General features: G+C 57.2%; 2 protein-coding genes and 1 long non-coding RNA gene across 12 annotated transcripts; 2 read left to right on the forward strand and 1 right to left on the reverse strand.

Annotated features, from left to right (window-relative positions):
• The first annotated feature begins 163 nt into the window (after positions 1-163).
• On the forward strand, positions 164-3,704 carry PPOX (protoporphyrinogen oxidase). 3 transcript variants are annotated; one of them, XM_019712909.3, is made up of 13 exons: positions 166-386; positions 495-588; positions 730-864; positions 948-1,096; positions 1,262-1,394; positions 1,621-1,765; positions 1,869-2,059; positions 2,521-2,581; positions 2,731-2,849; positions 2,919-3,029; positions 3,107-3,256; positions 3,366-3,408; positions 3,489-3,704. In XM_019712909.3, exons 2-13 carry the CDS (start codon positions 502-504, stop codon positions 3,629-3,631), a joined length of 1,467 nt encoding a protein of 488 aa, XP_019568468.1. In that variant the 5' UTR covers positions 166-386; positions 495-501; the 3' UTR covers positions 3,632-3,704. The 3 variants fall into 3 exon arrangements, with proteins under 3 accessions (XP_074178121.1, XP_019568468.1, XP_019568469.1); XM_019712910.3 differs by having other exon boundaries at positions 168-386; positions 981-1,096; XM_074322020.2 differs by lacking the exon at positions 3,366-3,408 and having other exon boundaries at positions 164-386.
• Positions 3,705-3,800: 96 nt separating this feature from the next.
• B4GALT3 (beta-1,4-galactosyltransferase 3) lies at positions 3,801-9,237 on the reverse strand. Of its 8 annotated transcripts, none has more exons than XM_019712921.3 (8): positions 9,124-9,237; positions 8,167-8,311; positions 7,559-7,849; positions 6,796-7,031; positions 6,067-6,257; positions 5,837-5,959; positions 4,681-4,785; positions 3,801-4,563 (listed from the first exon to the last, which is right to left on the reverse strand). In XM_019712921.3, exons 2-8 carry the CDS (start codon positions 8,246-8,248, stop codon positions 4,290-4,292), a joined length of 1,302 nt encoding a protein of 433 aa, XP_019568480.1. In that variant the 5' UTR covers positions 8,249-8,311; positions 9,124-9,237; the 3' UTR covers positions 3,801-4,289. The 8 variants fall into 8 exon arrangements, with proteins under 8 accessions (XP_019568480.1, XP_019568487.1, XP_019568484.1 ...); XM_019712928.3 differs by having other exon boundaries at positions 8,167-8,241; positions 9,124-9,214; XM_019712925.3 differs by having other exon boundaries at positions 7,559-7,826; positions 9,124-9,205.
• An 85-nt stretch (positions 9,238-9,322) lies between these two features.
• Positions 9,323-15,141, forward strand: LOC109435217 (uncharacterized). Its single transcript, XR_016022678.1, has 3 exons — positions 9,323-9,546; positions 10,041-10,136; positions 13,704-15,141. It is a non-coding gene; the product is annotated as an uncharacterized LOC109435217 (long non-coding RNA).
• Positions 15,142-15,255: the final 114 nt, after the last annotated feature.

Here is a 15,255-nt window from a genome sequence, read left to right on the forward strand (position 1 = left end):
GGCTCTCGCCGCCGCGGCCCGGGGGAAGGCAGCGTTGGACACGGCCGCTCACACCCACCTGGCACCCGACCGGCTAACACCGGGCTCCACGCCGCAGCCTGTGCGACCCGTTCGGGGTTTTCATTGGTGAGTGGCATCCGGGGCCTTCCCGGACTCGCCAATCCAGAAGCAGGAAATGCTGCGCCTGCGCGAGCCGCGAGAGTCCGCGGGACGGCGAGTCCGAGGGGCCGAAAGGGCTGGGGGCGGGGGCGGCACCCTGGGCCGCGGGCCCGGCGCGGCCCGATAGCGCGGGTGTGGCCCTGGCCCGCCTCCCCGCGGAGCGCCGGCGGGAAGTCCTGCTCCTGCCCGCCGCCTGGGCCTCCCTGTCGTCCTCGTCCCTCTCGCGGGTGAGTCCTGCGCCCCCGGCGGTCCCAGGTTCCCCTAAAGCAGTGAGGGGCGGGCTTCTGGAGAGGGGGCGCCCCCGCTCAGCCTGTCGTCCTCGCGCCTCGCCCCAGGCTCCCAATGGGCCGGACCGTGGTCGTGCTGGGCGGAGGCATCAGCGGCTTGGCCGCCAGTTACTACCTGAGCCGGGCTCCCTGTGCCCCCAAGGTGAGTGCCCACGCGCGGCAGGGAGCCTCCTTTACACGCGTCTCCCATTTCCGGCGGAAGGGAACGCGCCGCCCGCTGCCCCTGCAGACCCGGTACCCCGGGGCTGGAGGCCGTGCTGCAGGATCTCTCCCGTGACCGCAGGTGGTCCTGGTGGAGGGCAGTGAGCGTCTGGGAGGCTGGATCCGCTCTGTACGAGGACCAGACGGTGCTGTCTTTGAACTTGGACCTCGAGGAATTCGGCCGGCGGGAGCGCTGGGAGCCCGGACCCTGCAGCTGGTGAGAGGCCGCGGCGGAGGGGGCCTTTCTTAGAGGACAGCGTTGGCCGGAGGAAGTGTATTGGTGGTCAGTTGTTTCCTCAGTTTCTCCTCTTCCCGAGGACGTGCGGAGAGCAGGTTTCCGAGCTTGGTTTAGGCTCAGAAGTGTTACCTGTCCGCGGAGACCATCCAGCTGCCCGGAACAGGTTCCTGTATGTGGGCGGGGCTCTGCATGCCCTGCCCTCTGGCTTCAGGTAACACTGGCACCTCCCGACTGCCCATCCTTCTGCTTTGCGCCGGCCTCGCACGGCTTCCATTTCTTCATGTCCCAGTCTGTCAGCTGTCCAAGGCAAAGGGGTCAAATGAATGCACGTGACCCCTGGAGCCGGGATGGTAAGGCAGCCCCTTCATCCGTGCAGGGGGCTTCTCCGCCCTTCACCTCCCTTCTCCAAACCTCTGCTTTGGGCTGGGCTGAGGGACCTGACCACGCCCCGGGGCAAAGACCCTGATGAGACTGTGCACAGTTTCGCCGAGCGCCGCCTTGGACCTGAGGTGACACTGCCCAGAGGCCCCAAATCCCCCTCCTAAGCCAGCTGCAGAGCCCATTTGGGAATGCCCTTTTTCTCTTCATACCGAGTGGTCGCCAGAACTCGGTGTTGGGGCGAATGCCTTCACTTCCTTCTCCTCCTTCTGTGATGGGGGGACTGCTTCCCAGCGCGCGCCCTACCCTACCTCCTCCCCCACCACGCGCGGGCCTCAGTCCCAGGCTCACCTCTAGGTGGCGTCTCTAGCCGTGGACAGTCTCTGCCGAGGAGTGTTTGCAGGCAACAGTCGCGAGCTCAGCGTCAGGTCCTGCTTCCCTAGTCTCTTTCGAGCTGAGCAAACCCATCGTTCCGTGTTACTGGGGCTGCTGCTGGGGGCAGGTGAGGGCGGCACTGGTTTAAGGGGGATTCCACTAAGAATCGCCAGGTGAGGGACCGGAAGCAAGCGGTGCTATTGTGATTCTTCTCTGCTTCCTCGGTGCAGGGCGGAGCTCGCAGCCTGACTCCGCCATCATTCGCCAGGCCCAAGCTGAGCGCTGGAGCCAGTGGTCACTACGTGGAGGGCTGGAGATGCTGCCCCAGGCACTCACCACCCAGTTGACTCATAGGGGGGTCAGTGTTCTCAGAGGCCAGCCAGTCAGTGGGCTCAGCCTCCAGGCAGAAGGGCGCTGGAAGGTAAGAGAGCCCCCTGGAGTGTGATGAGCCTGTGCTGGAGTTGCCCTCTCTGCCTAAAGGTTACAACCAGGCCAGGGCTGGCAGGATTGGAGCTACTTACTGGTGCCCTAGGCACTATTTAAAAGTGCGCTACCCCCTCACCCCCCAACCCCCCACCTTCTTAGGCCTGACTTGTGGACCTTGCTCCAAGAGCCATTGACCAAAGTCTGTGGGTAGATGTCATGCTTGTAAGCGGCTGAGAGATAGGGGAAAGAGCTCCCCACCCACACTGGACATTCCAGAGTGGACACGGGCCTGTCTGGCCACTTCCTGGAGGCATAGGAGGGTGACTGGGGGCTGACTACACAGTCTCGCAGTCTCTTCACCCTGGGTCAACACCCAGTCTGATGCCACTTGGGTGCCCCCGAAGCTGAGGCAAACTTCCCGTTATGTCTGTGTCTCAAATGCCTTCATCCCATCAGGTGTGTCTAGGGAACCGCAGCCTGGAGGCTGACCATGTCATTAGTGCCGTTCCAGCATCAGGTAATGGGGCAGCTGCCCTCCCCTTCCCCAGCCGGGGTGAGGCAGGCTGTAGGTCTCTGGGCCAGCAGGACCATGCCACACCCCCAAACCGGTCCTCCTGGGCGTCCGAGGAAACGACAGCGTGAGTGCCTCTGCCTGTGCCCCTCCAGTGCTCAGCAAGCTGCTGCCTGCGGACGCTGCGCCCCTGGCTCGTGTTCTGGGCACCATCACTGCAGTATCCGTGGCCGTGGTGAACCTGCAGTACCGACGAGCTCGTCTGCCTGTCCAGGTGACAGAGAGGAAGGGGACGAGGGCTCCACCGCACCCCTTCCCTGCTGACCAGCCTCCTCTTCTCCAGGGATTTGGACATTTGGTGCCATCCTCAGAAGACCCGGGTGTCCTGGGAATTGTGTACGACTCAGTGGCTTTCCCTGAGCAGGATGGCAGCCCCCCCGGCCTCAGAGTGACTGTGAGAGGGGCTTCCCAGGGCTCATCTGGGCCGGTGTGGCTATGGCCAGGCTGCTCAGTGCCGTGTTCTCCCCCTAGGTGATGCTAGGAGGTTCCTGGTTCCAGACGCTGGAGGCCAAGGGCTCTGCCGTGTCTCAGGAAACACTCCGACAGCAGGCACAGGAAGCAGCTGCCACACAGCTGGGGCTGAAGGAGCCGCCAAGTCACTGCTTGGTCCACATGCACAGGGTGAGCCCCTCGCCGAGGGCGCGCACGGGTGCTTTTGTCATTGTCCTCGTCTTCCGAGGCCTGGGACAGCAGTGATCAATTTCCCCTTTCTCTCCTCTTCTCTCCCCAGAACTGCATCCCCCAGTATACGCTAGGCCACTGGAAAAAACTGGGTACGCTGGGAAAGCAGCTGGGCTGAGAAGGGCCAAGGAATGAGAGCCCAGCTCTAACGTTCCGTGTCCTTTCTTTCCAGAGTCAGCCGCCCAGTTTCTGGCCACTCAGAGGCTGCCCCTGACTCTGGCCGGCGCCTCTTATGAGGGGGTTGCCGTGACTGACTGTATAGAGAGCGGACGGCAGGCGGCAGCCCAGGTCCTGGGCACAGAACCCAGCAGCTAAGCCTCACCCCACCCCTCCCTGCCCGGCTGGCAGGGCGTCTGTCACCCATGAAAATAAAAGTTGCTGGAGCGTGGCTTGGTGGCCGTTCTGGCAGCTCGGGGCAGAGTGGCGGGGGCCAGAGGGCACAGACATGCAGAGGGTGCCTTGGACGCAGAAAGTGGGAGCAGAGGCAAGGCAAAGTCCTTTATTAGAAAATATATCAAAACCCCGCCCCCGAGCCAGGCCCAGAAGGGAAGCTGCCCAGCACTGGCGGAAAGCACCCAGGGGGAGTCTTACTTCACCAACACACTTCCTGGGAGCCATAAATAGAATAAATATTCACAGGGGTCCCGGGAGAAGCCAGGTCACTCTTCTCTCCATGGAAGAGGACGGGACTTGGGGTCCAGCCCTGCTCCTGCCCCAGGGGCAGGGGACTCCCAGGAATAATCACAAAAAATCATGACATCAGGATTCACAGTCATAGCCCTGGCAGATGACCCTAGAAAGAGGGACCCCCAGGTCTAGAGGAGCCCAGCTCCAGTCCAGCAGAGAGGAGAGGCCTGTGCCCCAGCACAGCACTAGTCAGATCCCCCACACCCCTCTAAGAGCAGTGAGGAGCTGAGGGGGGAGGACACGGCCCTCTGATTCAGCTTCATGATTGAGGGGCAGGAAGAAGGAGTCAGTGTGAACCGTGGGGGGCTGTGTGGTTGGCAGTAGGCAGAGGGCCGGGCCTGGCTGGGGGCCGGCGCTGCAGCATCTCCTGACGGAAGGCCTGGGAGGAACCAGGTGGGTAACGGGGACCAGAGGCAGTCCGGGGACCCCGAGGGTCCGTCCCAATATCTGCGGTGATGTTTGTGTAGAGAGGGCGCCGCTCTCGAGCCAGCAGTCGGTATGTCAGTGAGTTCATCCCATCCTGCGTCCATGAATTCTGGGTACGGACCAGGAGGTCAAATCTGAGGGTTAGAGGTCAGAGACTGAGACCCAGAAAGGAGCAGCCGGGACCGTTGGGCGTTTCCTGGTGGCGTGCCGAGCAGAGGCCAGCCAGGCGTCCCGGTTCCCCCCACTCCTACCTGTGGGGGTTCTCCTCATTGCCCTTGTCTCCCCGGTGCCTCACCATCTTGTAGTGCCCCACGGACGTGGGGGGGCGGGAGATCTTCATGCCAGCCAGGCGGACCCTGTGGGAAGAGAAGGCACCTTGGGGATCCAGCCTGGAGGAAAGAAAGCTGGTGACAGGTGCACAGGGCCAGCAAGGAAGGGACAGTCCGTTCTGTCCGCAAAGAACAACTATTAGCAGGCCAGAAAGTGAACTATTTCGAGTTAGTGCCAAGTCCTGGAAGGGGAGAGAGAGTCCAACAGAAAGGCAATGGCTGAAGAGGACGTGCAAACCCTCAGGACCTTGTGCGAGGTACCCTGGGGCCTGTATGCAACTAGCAGAGGTAGGTTTGCACCTTCCACCTCTGCTCCCTGAGTGGCTCCCAGGAGCAGCCCTTGTAGTCTGGGAGGGACAGGACGAGACGGGCCGACAGACCCAAGCCCAGTGGTTCTCACTACAGTAGGGGCTGAGCTGCCTCCTGTCTGCCCTGCAACACCTGGTTCATGACCAAAAAAGGGTGGAACCAGGTAAAGGGACAAACCCAAACTCGGACACAGAAGCAAGAATGAAGATGGCCTGGAAAAGTGCTGAAGGAAGGCATTTAGAAACTGCTGGGTGCTTTTCCCACAGGACTAGAATTCACCGAGGTGTCATCGTAGAGGACAAGGTGGGGGGAAAGCAATGGATCCAGTATATCAAGCTCCACTGTTCACACTACAAATAGGAAACCGGGTCAGTGGAGGCTGAAGGTCAAATGGAAAGGGAGTTATCATCACGCCAGTGGCACAGGCTCTGACAGAAAGTGATTCTGGGCTATAGGAGTGCCTCCTGTCCCAGCCCCATAGGAAGTGGCCTTCATGCGACCCAAGCAGAAGGAAGGACAACTGTCTCTAGGCCCTTCCCAGTTCTGGAATCCCATGATACTCTCTAGCCTATTGATCTAGGAGACTAAAGGGTGACAGAATGGAGAGTGGCGTGCAAAATCTGACCTCGGACACCCAGAGGACGAGGAGTGGTTGGGCACAGGGCAGGACCAGGGGACTAGGGTCAGTGTTCAAAGGTCATGGCCAGGGGTGGCCTCAGAAGATGGACCAAGGCTGGGCAGGGGAGGGTGTGGTGGGCGGAAGTCTGACCTGGCAGCAATGTCGTCATCCTCGCCACCCCAGCCCCAGTATTCATTGGGGAAGCCGTTCATCTTCAGGTACTGGTCAGGAGTCAGCGCCGAGACCCCTCCAAAGTACTGGGGGTACGGGAGGCTAGAAGAGAAAGGTCCTCGGGTTCTGAGTCTGGGACGCCCCTCCTCCACCCCTCAGCGTGTCTCCCCCATGGGGGTGGTCTCCCAGCATCCTCTCATGCCTCCTACCTGTATCCAAACTTGTTCATGGCGACAGCCACGTGCCGGGGGCCCCGGGGGTCGCACACGTACAGATTGTGGTCGTTCTCTGGCAGGAGGTCCACGTCGTGTAAGAACAGGCAGTCCCACTCCTCGTCACGCAGGGCCTCCCGCACCCCCACGTTCAGCAGCTTTGCTCTGTTAAATGTGCCATTTCCAGCCTGAAAGACACCGAGGGGCACCAGGCTGTGTCTAGTGCAGAGAAGAAGTGCCGAGGGATAAAAATGGAAAGGGGGAAATCAAAGTGGGACGGGGGCAGAGAGACAAGCTGCGTTACATTTTTCATTCACCACATGTCTGAGCCACAGTACATGCATCTGTACTGCCATGTGGCCGTTCAGTTCCTCCTGACAGGCACCAGCCATGCCTAGCACGTGGGCGCCAGTCATCGCTCTGCCCCACTTCAGGGAGCAAGCATCTTGCTTAAGGCCACATACGAAACACATGGCTGAGCTAGAATTTTAGTCCAAATCTGTCCAAGTCCAAGTTTAACAAAGGACAAATCACGGCGTGTTGGACCATGGGAATACCCTCAGCAGAATAAGTACGGGGCTAGCAAGTTGGCAGACAGTTCCAGGTATTACTGCATGTTCGACAGTCTGACTGTTAAAATTATCCCAGGACACATCAGAGGAGGAGCGTTTACTTGTGGCTTTGGCTTCCTTATAAGACAGTCAGGGTGTGTGTGTGGGGGGGTACCTGGTGGATGACGTAAATGCCGTAAGCGAGCTGCTGGCGCTGCAGGAAGGGGTGCAGGTGGTAGAGTAGCAGACGCAGGTGGTGCTCCCGGGCACGGTGGGGCACGATGATGGCGGTTCGGGAGCGGGGCTCGCACCCTGCAGGGCGGTAGCGGCCCCCCGCTTCCACCCGGGGATTCCTCTCCACAATGTCTGCCAGCGACGGCACTGGACTAAAGGACACGGACACGGGACCCACTGTCGGGAGGGAATGGAAGGGATTAGAAGACCTCCAGGGACTGGGAGCATCTGGGGCCTGGCAGCCTTGGTTGGGAGCTCAGCAACCCCCAAGGGCTCGCTCAGAAAGCTCACAAGCCTTGAGTTCCCCATCACTGGGACAGCTCTGCAAAGTCTGGAAGGTGCAGGCCCCTCACCCAGCTTACGCTCTTATTTTAGGGTTCCACAGCTCTGCCTCACAGCTGCAGGCTACAGTTAGGGGTGGAGAGAACATACGGACTTGCCTAACTAAGAAATTGGGGCTCACCGACAAAGCGAGCATTTTCTGGTGTGAGGCAAGAAGCAGCCCTGACAGGGCAGGCGATGGAAAGTAGTGGGTAAGCCCAAGAGTCAAAACTGCAAATGCAGCATCCACTGTACGTCAGCCTCACCCCACCTTCAGTTACTAAGCCTCCTGTGCTAAGTCCCACGCCTGCCACCTTTGCCTTTCCAGGCCTCCCAGCCCCCACCTTGGCCTTCCCTTCACCCCTCCTTCCTTCTGGACTCACCTAAGAGAGGGGACCGCTCTGGACAATAGGGCAGGCCTTGAGGAGCTGGAAGGCCGCCTGGGGCCCCAGGCAGGTGACTGAGGTTACTGTAGACGTCATGGGGGTGAGAATAGTCAAATGTGGGCCCCTGCTCTCGGCCAAATAGGGCACTGAGGCTGCGGAAGCCACCCAGTGACAGGTACATCATGACGGCCAGTTGGGAGCCCGCGAGCAGGGCCAGCATGCAGGGGCGTTCCAGCAGCCTCCGCAACATCCTGGGCTGTGAGGTCTGGGGAGGGAGAGAGGACAGCTCTGGGGGCAGGCAGGCAGGGAACAAGCCAGCAGAGACCATCCGTAGGGATGCAGGTGGTGCAGGGGTAAAGGAAAAACAGGCGAAGAACAAAGTCACAGAAAGGAGCGCACAGGGACACGGCCATCGCAGTCACGCAACGGGAAGAGATAGAATGTTATCACAGCAACCCCACCTCCTGTCCCTCCCAGCCCAGGTGTCACTCTCCTCCACCCCTCCCAAACCCTCGGCTGCCATCTACTCTCTGTCCCTACCCCCCAGTTCAGAGGCGCCTCTGGGAAACCTCCCTTCCAATTTAGGGGGGAAGAGACAGACTAACCTAGGCTCAAACTGTCTTCTTCCAGATCAGGGGGGCTGCCGGGGGTCCCGGGGGAGCAGAGATGTGAGGCATCATCTAACATTGGAAATGTCACAGAGGACAGAGAAAAGCTCCATCCAGTACTCCGACAGCGTACCTGGGACAGCTAGAACAAAAGTGGGCAAGGATGACCGAGCCACGCGCAGGGGGCAGAACCCGGGACCAGGCGGATGCTGGTTTCCCGGCAAGGGAGGTGAGGGAAAGTGGTTGGAAAAAGAAAAGGGGAAGAGGAGGAGATGCTAGGTCCCTGGCCTCTCCCACAGGCGACCCCGCAGCGGGAGGTCAGCTCCACACTTAACCCTCCCCCACCCCAACAGGACCAACCTGTTCAGGGAGTGGGGACAGGGCAACGAATGGACATATTATTCTCGCCAGCGGGTGAGGCAGTCATGACAGGGCTGCGCAGCGGTCTCTAGAGACCCGGGCGGAGTAGGAAACAGGCTCTTTTCCATTCCTGACGTGCCTGGGAGCTAGCTCCGCAGGTGCAGGGAGCGTGACCACCTGGGAGCTGCAGGCAAACACCCCGAGGCGCGCGGGGAGCAGCGTGGGGGAGGCGTCCTCTGCCTTCCCTCCCCCTCCCCAGTGCCAGCGGGGTGGGGAGGAGGGTTCCTGCTCAGGTGAGTCGGGGGAGAGGGCTGGGCGGAACCTGTGCGGGGCACCTGGCTGGCTCACCTGGAGGGGTGTGGCCAGCGTTCTGCGGGCGGTTCCAGCCGCAAGCTTGCGGAGCACCCACCGCACCCCACCCTCCTCCCGCGTGCGCCCTACCTTGCTCTGGGAGCCCACCAGCCTCGGTCCACACTCCCACCTGGACCGGCTCCTTGTTCCAGCGCGTCTGCAGCCTTTGCCCCAAACTTCTCCTCCCCGTGGCCCGAAGCTTTTGGCCGGGCCTCTCACCCCCTCCGCCCTTAGACCACATACCTGGTCCTCTGCTTCCCGTCGTCACCGCCACCCTGACAGCCGGGCAGGCACTGCAGCCGCCATCTTGGAAGCGGGCGCTGATGGGGCGGGGCGTCGCGTCACGGGGCGGGGCCTCCGGTGGCGCCGGAGGGACGCAGGGTCGGAGAGCCGCGGGCCGGGGGCGGGGTCTCGCGTCCCGGGGCGGGGCCTCGTGTTACAGGTGGCGCCTGGGACCGACCGGACGCAGAGCCGGAGCGCTGCGCGGCCGGGCAGAGCTCGGAGGAGGCTAGGTAACCAACCCGGAGGGGCTCGACCCCCGGGGAGCGGGCGCGGCGGCTCATCCACGCCTAAGTGACTCCTGGCCGAAGCCCACTTCCCACCCCTCAGACTTGTGAAAACAGCAGCGCAGGGCGGAGACTGAGCAAGAGGCCGACTGACCAAGAGGTCAGTTTCTGGCCCGTCCGAAGACCCCACCATCAGCCCGAGCTAGGCTGAGCCCTTTCCTCTGTGAGTCAGTGGCGCCCCCTGCGTCCTGATGCCACTTAGTATCAAAACTGTTTCTTGCTCAGGATACATAGTTGCTGACTGCTCTGGAGCATTTTTGTATCCCTGTGATATCCCGCAGGCCTTGAAAGAGAAACAGTTGCCAATGAAACAAGGAAACATTGAGTGTGGATAGAGGGCAGCGTGTGCTTTAATGTAAAAATTGTTTCCCCAGATATTAGAGTACAATGGACGCTCCATTAGTATGCAGTATGTTTATTTTGTGGCTTCCGCAACCTCCTTAGCATATTGTGTTCCGTGGAAGCAGATGTTTACACTGAGGAAACGGTGTGCCTCAAAAGCTCACGGTCTGGTGTGTGTGAAAGCGGGTGAGGGTGTGTGTGTGAACAGAGCGTGACAAATATGATAGCCCGGAAATGGCCCCTCATTCACAGGGACGGTTGCAGAAAGTCGGAGCCCTGAAGGACTTGCCAACAGCACAGCCTTCTGCTTCGTAAGATTCTATTTCCATGGAGCTACTTTACAACTCTGTAAGTAACTGAGTGACATGCAAATTCTGTCCTATCTGATAGAGATTCAAATAACCCCTATGCTCCACATCGTAGAAAAAATGTGTTTTGCCCCCATTTTCATATTCATTTCTGTATTCCTGACCTGTAACTGTGTGTTCTTTAGATTTTCTTTTGACCCCTTTGTAACATCTGCCTGTTTCCTCATGAGTTAAGTAAAATCTTTAGCACATGTTCATTTTTTTTTTTTTTAATTGGGGAACAGTGTGTTTCTCCAGGGCCCATCAGCTCCAAGTCGTTGTCCTTCAATCTAGTTGTGGAGGGCACAGATCAGCTCCAAGTCTAGTCGCCGTTTTCAATCTTTAGTTGCAGGGGACACAGCCCACCATCCCACGTGGGAATTGAACCGGCAACCTTGTTGTTGAGAGCTCACGCTCTAACCAACTGAGCCATCCAGCTGCCCCAACCTGTTCATTTTTATATATGTATTGACAAAAACTCTCTCCTTGACCAAACTTTAGACAGACTCCTCTGGGCCCTCTTTTCAAATAGCCCTCATATTTGGGCCCCTCGCCACTTTTCCAAGAATCCAACTAAGTCAGTTTAGCAAGAATCCATCCCCTCCACACACACACACACACACACACACACACACACACACACACCTTAATATCCAATCACCCTGGCCTGCCTTCAGCAAGAATCCTGTTATGTCTGTTTAGCAAGATTCTCCCCACCCTCAATGTAACTTTCTATCCACTGACCCTCTCATTCTGCTCATTGGATGTAAATATCCACTTGTCCATATTGTATTCAGAGTTGAGCCCAATCGCTCTCTGACTTTTAGGAGGCAAACAGGACTTGTTGATTGACTGGATGTGCCACCAAGACAGGGCGTTAGAGGACTTGAGGTGACTCCGGACTCAGGCCTACTGTGAATCACTGGGTGGACAGCAGCACCATGAAATGAAAAACAAAACTTAGAAAAGGCACATTTGGAGGAAGTGGTAGAGATGACAATTTAAACTTTAGACTAAATGAGTAAGGTGCCTGTGGAAGCTCAGTGAAAAGACACTGGGCTTGAGTGCTGTGCCAGCTTGGAAACCCGTTAGATGTGTGACGCTGAGCAATACACTCGGGTTGGCTCATCAGTAAAATGAACCCTCTCTTAAGGGGTTTTGTGATAATTAGTGAGAAGCATGGGAAAGTGCCAGCAGGTATTCCATACATCTGAATTTTCAGCACAAAGTAGGAGCCGAGCAAAAGCTCAGGGTTTTTAAGGAGCTCACTGTGTAAGGAAAAGATAGACCCACACCGATCATTGAAATGTGGTTCTCCCAGCGGACCCTTCCTCTGAGCCCCTCTGCTTCTCCATGGTGTGCTGTTCTTGGAAGACTGACTTTCACCTTCTCTTCCCCCAGCCCCCCATTCTACTAGTTTCTAACAGCTCCCCTATATTCTTTTGTAAGCCCCCTGTTTTCAAGAACTTTCATCTCCATTCCATTTCACCCTGGCCACACCCAGCATTTCATCGTCACCGAGAACTGCTAGGTCTGTGTGAACTTAAATACTAACGTGTTGGTTGGTTTCTTCTACCACACTGCCTTTCTATATTCTGAGTAAATCCTGGGCCCCCTAGTGGCCGGGTCATGACACAACACGGTGGGAGAAACCCAGGCTTGTCATCAGCAACTAATTTAAAATAATTTAAATCAAGATTTAGTTCCTCAAGGAAACATCACAGGCACGGGGGAGGAGGCAGTGGGGCAGGGGCACATTTCGATGCATAGCATTGCACGTTTCAATGTCTTTGAAATCTTTTCTCTCCCACCTGGATGGTAGCTTCTCCCTAAAGCTGTCCCTTCGGCCCTACTCAGCTCCTTACAGTATTACCCTCCAGCTTCAAGTCTGTTCCCTTTATATCACGTTGGCTTTGCATAGCAGCAAAGAGCCTTGGAGCTGAGCCAGCAGGTGGAAAGTTCCTTCCTCCACCACCACCCTACTCTCCATGGGGTTCCTCTGGAATGGGAGGCGGGCACCTCCCCCAGGAACTCTCAGGACCCTTCTTCTGTGCTCAGTGCCCTCCTGTCATGGCACCCATCACACAGGTCTGGAATTGTTGTCTTACCTGACTGTCTCAGCCACCACACTGAACTCTCTGAGGACAGGGACCATGTCTTCCCTTCTGTCATCCCCTGGATAGAACCCAGACCTTTGGGCACCAGTTCTACAAAACAGGCCATCTTAGATCTGACCCAGACAGTTCCTTGGTATAATTATTTTCTCGTGCTAATGCAGGAGAGGGAAGGGGACAGGGAAAAGGAAGAGATCTGAAGGGAGAGAATCCGCACGTATGACACTTCCTGGAAGCCAGACACAGGGCCCAAGCATTTACGTCATCATACTGCTAAGTTCTGCCCCCCTCTCCATAAGGCACGTAGCGGTACACCCATTATACAGGTGAAGAAACTGAAGCTCACAGAGATCTAGTTGTTTAAGAGGACATCATGACATGGAAGTGGCAAAGCTTAGGTTCAGTCTGAGTCCAAAACTCTGCATCCTTTCCAGAGGCTGTGAGAATGTGATTTGTACCCCATTTGTAATCCCATACCTTATTTATTGAACAAATAAGTGAGATAAACAGTCAATTCTGATTGGGAAATTAGGTAAACAAACATATTTTCCTGAGACCCATTTTCAGCTTCTCAGTGCTCATTTGCATCCACATTATCAAGACAATATGCTGGTGTGTCTCAGAGAGTCAGACTCATGTCTGTCACCGTGTGCCACTGTTTGTGTATGGGTGTGTCCCTGGGTTTGTGGGGCCTGTTGCTTGTTGCCCACAGACTGTGTGGAATGCCTGAACACTACTTCCTGCCTTCCTGCGCCTTCCTAAGGCTACTGTGGTGCTCCGGCCTGTCCCCATATAAGGTCCTGTCTGGGGGGGTTCAACGTTATTGCTCCCCTGCCCCGCCTCTTTCTGAACATTTTTGGAGCTGGTGGTTTTCCCCAGTAACTGTCAGCTGGTAATGCTTCCTGCCAATGATTTTGGCTTGCCCCCAGCAACAATCAGTGGGGAAGGTATCCCGATTGGTCCTGAAGCATCCTCTTAACCAATAAAGTGTTAATACGTTGAATTCCACTTTCTTCCGTCCGCCTCCCTCACAAGCCCCCACCCATGAGATGCTGGTTTTGTAACTTACAGTCAATCTGTTAGTTTAGAAAACGAAATACTGTAATACTACATGGAGATTAGGAAACGGTCTCCAGAACAAGTAGAAGTGTAAACAAGTAGCCGGTCCCATAATGCCCAGAATCCCTGACTCTCCCACCCCCACCCAGAAGCAGTGCTTGGACGAATGCCCAGATTCCCTCTGCTCTAACCACAGAAGCAGAGACTCTCAGGGCCAGAAAGAGCCTCCAGAAACTGGCCCAACTCAGTCACTGCTTCAACCTCAAACAGACAACGCTTGCCTGCCTTGGCGTAAAGCTGTTGTCCAAACAGAGACACGGTGCTCACCCCACGGCAGTGCCTGGCTTTCCTTCCTCCAGCTCATCACTGTCCCCTCTTTCTCCCTCTCAAACCAGACACTGGGATGTCTCGGGGCCTCCTCCTTCCTGCCATTCCTGCTTCTCCTCCCGCTTGTTCGCCCACAGCCCAGCTCAGGCCCAGTAAGCAGGAAGCCTGGGAGGCAGAGCCCACCTTGGCCCTTGTACAGAGGTAAGCAGCCCCGATCCCCAGCCACAATGGGTTGGATCCTGACTTGGGGATACTGGACAGCCTGTGGCCCCTCTGGAAAGGGTGGTCGGGGGACAGCAGTCCACAAGGTATTGTCAGGCCTGCCTGGGAGGGAGGGCTGGCTGCCTGTCACTTCTTTTTGATGAGCTAGTTTTCTCTCTCCTCCTCTTTCACTGAACACCTCCACCCATCCACCCAATCACAGGGGGCCTTTAAGCCTCTCTGGGAAGATGTTTAGCTTTATAACAGTCAGAACCCTAGTTAGTGAGCAAGGGGCTTCCTTTTACAATTATGCCAATGAAAGTGATTACAAAGTGAGTCGCTAAGAGCATTAAGAAAGGTCAGAGGGCTCTCCCGAGGCTCAGTTCCTCGTGGCCCAACCAAGACTCTCCCTACACGCAGAGCAGAGCCCGTGAAGCCCACCCAACCCTCACCCTACAGTTCCTTGTGCCGTCCTGTAGTCTGTTTTGGGGTGAATGCAGTGAGCTCCTTTAGCAAACTGCTTGTGTTTGTACCTCACATCCGAGCACAGAGCTCTGCCTGTTGTCCCAGGAACTCAGTATGAAGGTCTGAAAAAGCGTTACTGGGGCTCTGATTTTGCTAACTAGAAGAAACACTTGAAGATCACGCTTCTGTTTCTACCTCCTCCAGCCGTGTAGGCAGGAGGACAGCAGCAGAGGCCAGGGGCAGGCACAGCAGTGGGGCCACGTGTGTGGAGGGGGGTGGGGTGGCCCTGTCCCCAGAGCTCACGAGGGGGAGGCGCGGTGCTCGTGGCATCAAGCACAGGGTATTGTGTAGGGCACGGCCTGGTACGGGACTTGTCAGCAAGGCCCAGCCCGTAAGCACAGCAAACAGCCACCACCACGTCCCCGGCCTGCCTCAGCCCAGTCCCAGCTGCATAGCCCAGCACCGTGTGGCCACCCAGCTCGAAGCTGCCAGGGTCGAGTGCCCTGTGCCCCCCTCTCCCACCCACTCAGGTCTGTTTCCTCCATATCGAGCAGTCCCATTACTGTCACTCAAGACTCCAAATTCTGGCAGGATCCACCTGCAACCCTTTCCCAGCCCTGTTCCCGCCCGTGGACGTCCCAAGTTCTTTCTTAAGCAAAGTGGCCTGCTCAGCAGGAAAAGTACAACTGTTTCTACTCTCCGCTGCCCTTCCTGCTCTGCCACCACTGACACCTGGCTCCTGTCACCTCCGAGCCTTCCCCCTGCCGCTCTTTATGTCCTCCCGACTGGCCCCTACCAAACCACCTTCTGTTTCACTTATTAAATTCCCTTCTAACCTCACCTCTTCCAAGACGTCTGTTGGGTTTGCACTGGTTGCTTCTGGGGACGCTGTCATCAGCAGTCTTGGGGCACCTCTCACATGGGCACAGCCTTTATTTACTCTTTGAAAATACT

This window comes from Rhinolophus sinicus, chromosome 11 (genome assembly GCF_057876585.1).
Source record: "Rhinolophus sinicus isolate RSI-liver-muscle chromosome 11, RSI-T2T, whole genome shotgun sequence".
NCBI lineage: Eukaryota > Metazoa > Chordata > Mammalia > Chiroptera > Rhinolophidae > Rhinolophus > Rhinolophus sinicus.